The sequence below is a fragment of the Bradysia coprophila genome, assembly GCF_014529535.1.
Source record: "Bradysia coprophila strain Holo2 chromosome IV unlocalized genomic scaffold, BU_Bcop_v1 contig_84, whole genome shotgun sequence".
Classification (NCBI taxonomy): Eukaryota; Metazoa; Arthropoda; class Insecta; order Diptera; family Sciaridae; genus Bradysia; species Bradysia coprophila.
Window position 1 is genome coordinate 1,812,766 of NW_023503376.1, and position 11,198 is coordinate 1,823,963.

Sequence of the window (11,198 nt, forward strand, 5' to 3'; positions counted from 1 at the left end):
CATTTTATAGTATTTTGCGATTTGTTAATTTACGTTTTGCGCACTGTTATTCAATCATCATTAAGACCTAGCCCAAAAATACAAATGGAATTCGATACTTAGTTACGGTCGCGAAAAAAAAAACCAAACTTTTATTCGCAAAAAGAAAATTTGAATAAAACTGAATGAAAAAGAGATAACACAACCAGCGATCGATAATAGTTTAGCGTAAAACATAAATTAAATTTAAAAAATAATAATAAATAATCTGGCTCGAGCTGAACAATCTTTTTGAACCGAACTCATATTCGTCAATTCATCAACAACTTTATTGTTAATTTAACCATCAATAGCAATAAACGAGTGTTAAATTTCAGATAAAATAAACGATTCATTTGTCTTCTGAATTCATGATAAAATCGAATTATAAACAAAACGAAAAAAGTCCAAACGAACCATATATCTTGTGTGCGTGCTATGTAATTCCGTTTCATTCGGTACCATATTAATACTATATCCACGAACAACATCAGAAACAAATATTTATGTCGAGGAAATAATTTACGGAACGCCTCGCACATTCTGTCTGTTTTTTGTATAAAAATCATCTATATTATCTAAATGGATGTCGATAAAAATATTTGGATTCTATTTTTATGTGTGAGGTCTATGGACTGTGTAACAGGTAACATTGACCATTTCGAAACAAATAAAGATTCTAAACAACGGTTTCGATAAGCATTAATATCTCACCTCGTCGGTCGTTAGTTTTGTTTGTGAATAAAATTATTCCGAGTCAGTGAGACAGAATGTTTGGAAGAAATGTTTCGAAATGCATCTATGAATCGGACCGATCAACAAATTTCATTCAATTTTCTATTTTGTTGCAGCATCCACGATATTGTTTATGGATATTCATTCATTGGATATTAATCAGGGCAATTATATGAATGAGATCCGTTTATACTTTGGTTTTAAATTCGAAAATACTGAAATAAATTTCGAGAATTTGACCACTGGCACAATCTATTTTTTATTGAAAGCTAGCACATTTCTGCTAGAAATTATTCCTTATTGCAATTTTTGATTATATCTCTTTATAGTCTGTTTCTTATTTCGAAAAAAAGCGTTCTGCTCGATTCAGAACTTTTTTTATTTTTTACGATTGGGTATGATTTGGGAGCCAGACTTTCCAAACAATTTTTAGACCCGTACGAAGTACTGGGGTCTTATAGGTTTACGCATACGTTTTTAACACGTCGAATTGGACTCCCTGAGTAAGGGGAAACCTATTGTGGTTGTCTAGAGATGCCAAATCCGCGAAAAAAAAAATGTCCGTCTGTCCGTCTGTCTGTCTGCACGATAACTTGATTAAAACGCATCCGATTTTGAAAATTCTTTTTTTTCCCGTTTGGTAATGTCAAAAGACAGGCTAAGTTCGAAGATGAGTGATTTTGGATCGACCCCTCCCGAGCTGTGGCCCAATAAGTGCTTTACGGTTTTTCGAAGATATCTCCGGACATTTAAACGTTAAACTTGTAAATGATACGTCAAATGAAAGATATTTACAATACCGATCGACAAAAAAAAAGTTTATGGAAATCGGATGACCGACTCGTGAGTTAGACCCCTTGGTGTGGAACAGGCACAGGGCGGCAAGCAGTTTTTGCTTGTAGGTCGGCCACATTTCAACATATTTCGTCTGTTTTAGCTTTATTAGATAGGTATTGACCGTACCAATCAGGGAAAAAAAAGTTTTTGAAATTATGTTCTCCGGAGCGTGAGCTAGGTCTCTTGGAGTGACCTCTTATCTGGCTACTCGGCCGTACAGTGAACGTGGAGTATTTTGTCAATTTTGTCGAGTATATTTTGACCGAATTTCATGAATTTTTTTTTGTTTGAAAGGTATTAACGAATGTATAGCGTCGGTACTATTTCCGGTCTCCTAACAAAATGGCTGCCGGCGGCCATATTGGATTTTAGTAAAATAGAAATATCTTGGGAAAAATGATGCTTAGAGAGTTTCTGTTAACATGGAAATAATGTGTTAAGTGTGAGGGGTTTCAGGGATTCCATATATGGACATCTATATATACCTATATACAGCTATATTGAGCTATATACAGGCATATAGAGCTATATTACAGCATATTCATCTGTGAAATGTTTATTTATAGTGAAATATAGTTAAATATAGCGGTATATAGCTGTTTAAATAGGAATTTATGAAATTTGACTTCGTACGGGGCTGTCTATATTGCCTCCGGCAATTTAATTGTATATGATAACAAGGCAAAGAGTGGATAATGTAAGTGATTTTAAAGGGAGAATAGTTTTTCAGCAGAGAAGAAAATGAAGTAAGAGAAATGAAGAGTTTCACATTAAAGGCTTTTGATACGAATAGGTGTTTCGTACGGGTCGGCGTTAGCTATGTTTTTTTTGGTGTTTTGAACCGGTAAATACCGGTAAAAACCGGTTTTAGTGTAAAACTTAAAAGTGAAATATCTCGGTCAAAACTGAATTTTTTTTTATAGTTGGACCGGAATCTGAAAGGCTAGCTTAATACCTAAAATCGTTAGAACAACTTTTTTTTGGAAAATTAAAAGTTCAGTGAGTTATCCTGGGTTCCCTGAAAGGTGTACCCGTGTACCGGAACAACCGATAACTTTGAACTCAATGTCCCTGGCCAGTTCTAAATAAAATTTGACGTTAGTGGATGCGTTGGAAAGCTGGTGACTAGTACTTTCTAGCCGGCCGAGCTTGTACGTATCAGAAGAACATGAGATATACCGCTATGAAGCACACCCCTTCCCACAGATATTTTTCTCTAAATAAAATGAGGAATTACCTGAACTTTTCGAATGTTTTTTTTATCATTTTACCCGAATGAATTACTAGAGCAAAGTGTCTTTGAATGATTCCCCACAATAAGACAATTCTTGAATGTCCTCTAAGTGCTACCAACGCTAGAACTCAAGGATAAAGTGAACTTCCATAAGTTTTTTTCGACTGTATTTTGTTTTTAAGAATAGTTGAAGCTCTGCAGAGGTCAGTTCCTAAAACCTCATCACTCATCAGTGCCCATCTTGCTCCCATCGCTAGAACTCAAGGATAAAGTGAACTTCCATCAGTTTTTTTCGACTGTATTTTGTTTATAAGGATAGTTTAAGCTCTCCAGAGGTCAATTCCTAAAATCTCATCACTCCTCAGTGTCTATCTCTCTCCCAACGCTAGAACTCAAGGATTAGATGAACTTTCATCAGTTTTTTTTTCGACTGTATTTTGTTTTTAAGGATAGTTGAAGCTCTGCAGAAGTCAGTTCCAAAAAACTCATCACTTCTCCAGAATCCCATGTCCAAATTTCCTATGAAAATTTACGTTAACCCTGCTCAACTTTACCAAAACTTGAATTTTGCTTTTGATTTTGTTTCAATTCGCTGAAAATTTCTACGTCAATAGAATATGTATTTAAATGGGTCATATGTTTAAGCTCTCTTGACAGTTTCCGATAACATTCATTTTCTTTTGTGTTTGTCATTTATTTAATGTCGTAGCTTGCGTACACATTTAACACATCATTCCATCATTTGTTATAGTTTCCATAATTAATCCCGTTTTCCTTTTAACACGATGCATCAGTCTCTAAAAAAATATTTCCCTAATAGCGGATCATCTCGTTGGAAACGTTTCCCAGTAACTATTTGCAAAGGATGATAGTTTGCGCTGTAGAATCATAGTATTTATCAACAATTTTGAAATCACCTTCTCTCATAATGGTAAATTATTAGGGGAATTTTAGCCGTCGCTAATATCAGTAATGTAATCAATATACTGCGACATGAATGCATCAAAGTCAGTATATAATAGAACGTAAAAATGTTCAAAGAACTACGGAACTGAAATGAAATCATCTTACGATTTGTTTATACTATTTATATCACCAAACAAAAAACCCAATTGATACAATCACCAGAAATATTTCGTTTAGAAGAAAAGAATAGAAAAAATAGAAGACAGGTTGTTCGATGTCAAAACCAATACCGAATGCTATAACTTTTAGAAGGTGTCACACAACATGAATGAAATTAGAATAAAATTTCGATTCAATTTCTTTACAAATGGGATGTTTAGATCTCGATAAAGATGCAAATTACATGGTTCGAATACACTGTGGTCGTTTTGTCATTCAAATAATTACGTGAAAGATTGTGTACGATACATTTGTGTAGTGTTATATACCACTTAACGCGCCTTCGTTTGATCGAAAACATTTTTTTTAAGGAAAATTGTACGATGTGGATGAGTGTAGGAAACGTCTTATTTCGTTTTGTAGGATTAAAATATTTTCTCACGTTTATAACACAGAACTGCATTGCAATGCACATTCAAGACACTGTTATCGTGGTCTCAAATTTTGAGTGATTTATTCAACATTCGTCATAGTCATTCGAACTAAGAATTTTAACCGTTTCGGTATCCTAACTTTCTACATAGTCAGTGCGGGTACATTATGCCAAATCTGCTTAAGAGTCATATCGCCAAGACTTCAGGTGATTGGGGAACAAGCGGTCTCCGATTTTAATGAGTGATAGCTCGTTGGATTCGTCTTTCAATTATAGGAACACGTATCTTTCACTTTTTCTAAAAAAAAATTGTTTTCTTAAGATTGGAAAACCGTTTGCTCCCACTTGATCATATCGTTTTTCCAAACTCTGTCACGTAGCAAATATTGGTCCAATTGAAAAACTAATTACTGTTCCGGAGTCCTGAGGTCATTTGCTATACGCTAACACTTTATTTGACTAAAATCCTCCGAGAAAAATTTAATAATTTCTCTTTTGATATTGCTAATAGTGGATCTGATATATGCGCGACAGATCGAAGCGTTTATCTATTGCTAAGATAAAAGAATAGTAGACGATAAAAAATGACTGCCGTAGTATCGTTCCAGATGCTGTTCCAGCTGTAGAGCACTCAGAAAGAAGGAAAAAATCTGCATTTTGGCATTACCTTTTTTTCCAACACTTCTGTAGGCTTGCAGCCCTAAAGTACTGGGTTCATTTATATGTGCAACGATAGTGGGTGAGGCCAACTACAACACCCCATACTCAGATCCGCGGAACAACGAAGCTGCAGAGAAGGAGTACTCTCCGAACATTCACTATATTTTTAGTCATAACTCTCGTGGATCTACATGCACCAAGGAGTGTGTATACTCTACCTGTAGGTCTTTCCGAGGCCGACATTCGTACAACATTACAACAATTTAAAATAATTTTTTCTTGAGTTATTGCCGAAAAACTGTTTTCGGTACCCTCTGACATGTGATCACTTTTGAACACTTTTCACAGAAAACAATTTTTTTTTAGAAAAAGTGAAAGATACGTGTTTCCTAGAATTGAAAGACGAATCCAACGAGGTATCACTCATTAAAATCGGAGACCGCTTGTTCCCCAATCACCTGAAGTCTTGGCGATATGACTCTTAAGATGAAAAATCTTTGTTCTGTCACTCAAATTTTCGAGCGGTAGGTTGTCCCTGAAGAGAAAAGATCTTGCGTATACAACCCACATCGCAGAGGCTTTATAACCCCTCCGACAATTTTGTGATGTAAACTATGCATTAGGCCTATCCTCGTTAGAATCATCAATTGTCCAATTGTGTCCTGGGGACTGAAATGCACACATGCCCTAGGTCTATTCTTATCAATTTTACGAGCGACTGATGAGTTGTGATAATGTAACTGCCTCTGTCGCACCTGAGTACTGCAAACAATGTTATACCTAAGCTTTTACACCCAATGTACTGGAATATAACCGAAAACTTTCCTGTTCCAGACAATTTGTTGCAATCAATCAAAACCAAATTCAAATGACCTACACCAACCAGCAAACGACTATGATCAACAAAGACTGGGATATAAACGACATAACCGTGCCTGTGATATCGCCCAGCGATTACAACAATTTCAATGAATGGGCGGACGGCCACGTGAGACTCGTCTATCCACCGGATCATGAAGAAGCCAAAAAACATACATCGGGATGGGCAATGCGCAATACGAACAATCACAATGTAAATATTTTAAAGAAGAGCTGTCTGGGTGTCTTGGTATGTTCGTTCAATTGTGTGCTGCCGAACGGCGATACGATCCATTTACGACCAGCTATTTGTGATAAGGCACGAAGAAAACAGCAAGGGAAGATGTGTCCGAACCGAAATTGTAAGGGTGGACGATTGGAGATTCGATCGTGTCGTGGCCATTGTGGATACCCAGTCACACACTTTTGGCGACACACTGACCATGCGATCTTCTTCCAATCGAAGGGCGTTCATGATCACTTACGACCAGAGCCAAAGAATAATGTTGAGTCCAGACGGGTCATTGGTGGACGACGAGTGCGGGGTCTTGCTGTACTGTTGGCTAGAGACGCAGCTTTGAGTAACAAGGTGATTACTTGCTTAACTGTGTGCCAGGGAAGTTAAATTATAATAATTTCTATCTCTCAGTTATCTTCGCTGCGGCAGTACAAGAAACAGATTCAAACAACCAGTAATTTGGATGTGCTACCACCGCCATTGATACCAGATAAAAGCAATGGTGAGAAAGAATTCCTGTGAAAGAGTCGCACTTATCCGGCTGTATCAACTTCTGACAATTTCCATTCTATTTCAGAGGCTTCGTGCAACTGTTTCAAACCGATCTGTTCGTGTCCAATACCGAAAAATGGAACTCAACAGCCAACGAATTATTACTCCGAAAATATTAACCAAACACAATATGTACCAAGCGCCAGTGAGAATTACTGGATCCCCAATCGATATAACCAATGCACAACAACGTTCAGTTACTCATCGGAAGATGCGCTGCTTAATAATCAAAACGAACCGGAGTTCATCAATTTCGAGCCGAATGCTAACGCATACAAACTGTCCCCGTTATCGGGAGAGGTATTTCAGCCGGACGAAATATTCCAACTTGATCAACCAATTCGATATCCGAACAATGGATTCAGTACAACGTCCCCGCAGACACTGTTAGATCTGGGAAGTGGTGCGATCGAAACTAAAATGAATGCATCGGCTCATTGCTTTAACGATGCCTCCGATTCGTTCTATAATTTGAATGAAGACAGCACGAGTTCCAGTCAAAATAACGATAGCTCCATTTGTGGCTATGCGAACTACCATAACAACAACAATAACAACGTGGTGGGAAACGAGGTGGAAAACAACAGAGTCATTGCTGGTGGTGGTTCGTCCGACATGTCTTTGCTGAGTGGATGTGACGGTATCGGTCATAGTGCACAAATGCAGCGATTCGAAAACAGTTTCCATATACAGTATGACCATCAGCCGGTTGTAAATTTTAAACCGAACCGAGGAAAATATGACGAGATGGTTGTGGATAATGGTTACAGAAAATCGTACGGCCTGTACGATGAGAATCAAACATTTCTGAGCGATGGCAGTGGACAAGGGCTGGCTGAAAAACTTCATCAACAATCGAACGGATCGGATCTGTCGTTAGCGTATCAGCAACAGTTTATGGAACCGTGTTTCGATTACACAGCCAACGATGTTGACTCGCATGTGACTTACAAAATAGCTTTAGATTCTGGTCAATAAATGGATGTCTTGTGTGAATGAGAGCGACGCTTTTACTTACCTCATATGGATCGGTTCAGAAACGTGAGAGAGCATAAAACCGAATATCGAACTCTTGTCCCATGGTAACGAAGCCTTTCTTTGCAATTTTCTTATTTTCTTTCAGACGCATTTATCCAGGCATCGGTCGTTTCCTTACAATTCGCTAGTCATTGTGTTCTGTTGATAGAAAGTTCCAACAGCAAGTTGAGGCAATGTGTTTTGTTGAAAAAAATATTTTTTTTTTTATTTTTTCCTTTCTTTAAATAAGTTTTTACTTTACAATCAAAACAATTAACAAATGTTCACGCGAGTAGTACCTACTGTTTACGAAATATTTCCAATTTAATAATGAACACATAAATAATGACGGACTGGACTGGACTTCCTGAACATAATATAATCGTTGACATAGGCTAGGCTCAATGCATACTGACATACACCTTTTAAAATCGAAATCTGTGATCGTATGTCCACCAGGACCGCAATTCAGAAAATATCATGTGATACTCCTAGGGTGGATCGATTTAAAAATTCTTATTTTTATCCAAAAATCACATCGTGTTCCATGACCGTCAGAGCCCCCAGATCATTTTCTAGAAGAACATTTTTTAATTGTATGTTATAAGGGTACCAGCCGAGCAATTTTTGAGTAGGATTCACTAACAATAAAATGCAAATTTCTTGACATTTTCCATCCAATTTTCAAAAATTATTTTGACGGTCATGGAACACTGAAATTTTTTAAATCAATCCACCTGATTCACCCTAATACTCACATAGTGTCTGTTCAATTTAAGCTTAGGGATATGTTTAAGAGTCATATCGCCAAGACTTCAGGTGATTGGGGAACAAGCGGTGTCCGATTTTAATGAGTGATAGCACGTTGGATTCGTCTTTCAATTCTAGGAAACACGTATCTTTCACTTTTTCTTAAAAAAAATTGGTTTTCTGTGAAAAGTGTTCAAAAGTGATCACATGTCAGAGGGTACCGAAAACAGTTTTTCGACAATAACTCAAGAAAAAATTATTTTAAATTGTTGTAATGTTGTACGAATGTCGGCCTTGGAAAGACCTACAGATAGAGTATACGCACTGCTTGGTGCTAGTTGATCCACTACAGTTATAACTAGAAATATAGTGAATGTTCGGAGAGTACTCCTTCTCTGCAGCTTCGTTGTTCCGCGGAACTGAGTATGGGGTGTTGTGGCTGGCCTCACCCACTGTCGTTCCACATATAAATGAACCCAGTACTTTTGTGCTACAAGCCCACAGATGTCTTGGAAAAAAAGTTGGTGTCAAAATGCAGATTTTTTTCTTCTTTCTGAGGGCTCTACAGCTGGAACAGCATCTGGAACGGTACTATGGCAGTCATTCTTTATCGTCTACTATTCTTTTACCTTATCAATAGAAAAACGCTTCGATACGTCGCGAATATATCAGATCCAATGTTAGTAATATCAAGAGAAAAATCATTAAAGTTTTCTCGGAGGATTTTAGTCAAATAAAGTGTTAGCGTATAGAAAATGACCTCAGGAGTCCGGAACAGTAATTAGTTTCTCAATTGGACCAATATTTGCTACGTGACAGAAGATTGGAAAACCGTTTGCTCCCAGTTGATCGTATCGTTTTTCCAAACTCTGTCACGTAGCAAATATTGGTCCAATTGAAAAACTAATTACTGTTCTGAAGTCCTGAGGTCATTTTCTATACGCTAACACTTTATTTGACTAAAATCCTCCGAGAAAACTTTAATGATTTTTCTCTTGATATTACTAACATTGGATCTGATATATTCGCGACGTATCGAAGCGTTTTTCTATTGATAAGGTAAAAGAATAGTAGACGATAAAGAATGACTGCCATAGTACCGTTCCAGATGCTGTTCCAGCTGTAGAGCCCTCAGAAAGAAGAAAAAAATCTGCATTTTGACACCAACTTTTTTTCCAAGACATCTGTGGGCTTGTAGCACAAAAGTACTGGGTTCATTTATATGTGGAACGACAGTGGGTGAGGCCAGCCACAACACCCCATACTCAGTTCCGCGGAACAACGAAGCTGCAGAGAAGGAGTACTCTCCGAACATTCACTATATTTCTAGTTATAACTGTAGTGGATCAACTAGCACCAAGCAGTGCGTATACTCTATCTGTAGGTCTTTCCAAGGCCGACATTCGTACAACATTACAACAATTTAAAATAATTTTTTCTTGAGTTATTGTCGAAAAACTGTTTTCGGTACCCTCTGACATGTGATCACTTTTGAACACTTTTCACAGAAAACCAATTTTTTTTAGAAAAAGTGAAAGATACGTGTTTCCTAGAATTGAAAGACGAATCCAACGTGCTATCACTCATTAAAATCGGACACCGCTTGTTCCCCAATCACCTGAAGTCTTGGCGATATGACTCTTAAGCAAAAATACCGAGAGCCGACAAGTTTCTTCGGACTAAATCGGTTCACAGATTGAGTATTCCTTTCGAGCTCGAAAATGTTGCGAACGAGGATGAGCACAGGGTATATTATCCCGGTCGTGTCATATAGTAGAATATTTTTTGTCAAAATGTAGGTTGAATGGCACACAATGGTTGGAATTTAATGGACAAGTTGGAAATAGATCTGGCCGCCGCGAGAAACGTTTCAATAAAATTTGTAATTTAATTCTCCCTGTGATACCAATACCTGAATAGTTCCATCAATTTCATGTTTCTACCAAAACGAACGACATTAGTTCAGTAAGAGAGATTCTTCTAAATAAAGGCCTTCCGACGTTTCCAACGTATCGCACGCATTTTTCAGTGGAATTTTTTTACATGTGCCTTCATCGTGCATATTTGGTATTGCCGTGAAGTATCGCCAAAGTCGAATCGCCAAAAAAAAATGTTGGCGTTTCTTCACATTTTGTCGTTTCTGAGAATTTTTTAAATCGCCAAAAAAATCGCCAAAGTGTGAAGAAACGCCAAGAAAATTCGCCAAAGTGTGAAGAAACGACAAAAAGAAAAAAATCAAATAATTGGCGTTTCTTCACACTTTGGCGAATTTTCTTGGCGTTTCTTCACACTTTGGCGATTTTTTTGGCGACTACAAAAATTCTCAAAAATTGACAAATCGCGAAAAAAAATCACTAAAGTGTGAAAAAACGACAAAATGAAAAAAAAAATTTTTAATTTAAATTCATTCTTCAGGAAAATATTAGAGTTTGCAGTATCTTTGGATTTTTTTTGTTATCATCACATCATGATTTCAAAGTCTTGAAAGACATCGAGAGCAAAGTGATTTATCGGGCCTTAGATGAGTGATTGTGACTCTAGGCGTAGGCCTAGTGCACAATACACATAGTAAGCCTTCTTATAAAGCACTTTGCATCGAGATTCGTAGAACCTTTTCTGCAACAGAGGCATCTAAAGTCCGCAGATTCCGAAAATTATGATGCTGAGCTGAGTTGCATAAAACTAGCGCCAAGATCCTGAGATCGCGCGCTACACACCGGCAGTTTGTTTTAGTAAGATCCGACTAGTTGAAATTTAGTTATTTATTACATTGAGTGCGAAGTACTCTAGATGTGTCTAGA

At 37.3% G+C, this 11,198-nt stretch overlaps 1 protein-coding gene across 1 annotated transcript; it reads left to right on the forward strand.

The window, feature by feature from the left end:
• The first annotated feature begins 5,902 nt into the window (after window positions 1-5,902).
• LOC119072752 lies at window positions 5,903-7,625 on the forward strand. Its single transcript, XM_037178038.1, has 3 exons — window positions 5,903-6,429; window positions 6,490-6,580; window positions 6,656-7,625. Exons 1-3 carry the CDS (start codon window positions 6,031-6,033, stop codon window positions 7,606-7,608), a joined length of 1,443 nt encoding a protein of 480 aa, XP_037033933.1. The 5' UTR covers window positions 5,903-6,030; the 3' UTR covers window positions 7,609-7,625.
• Window positions 7,626-11,198: the final 3,573 nt, after the last annotated feature.

Bases quoted from the DNA above. Each gene is read 5' to 3' on its own strand.
- LOC119072752 (XM_037178038.1), top strand. From the start codon at position 6,031: ATGCGCAATACGAACAATCACAATGTAAATATTTTAAAGAAGAGCTGT. The intron at 6,430-6,489 runs GTGATTACTTGC...TCTATCTCTCAG, and splicing joins ACGCAGCTTTGAGTAACAAG to TTATCTTCGCTGCGGCAGTA. The intron at 6,581-6,655 runs GTGAGAAAGAAT...ATTCTATTTCAG, and splicing joins GATACCAGATAAAAGCAATG to AGGCTTCGTGCAACTGTTTC.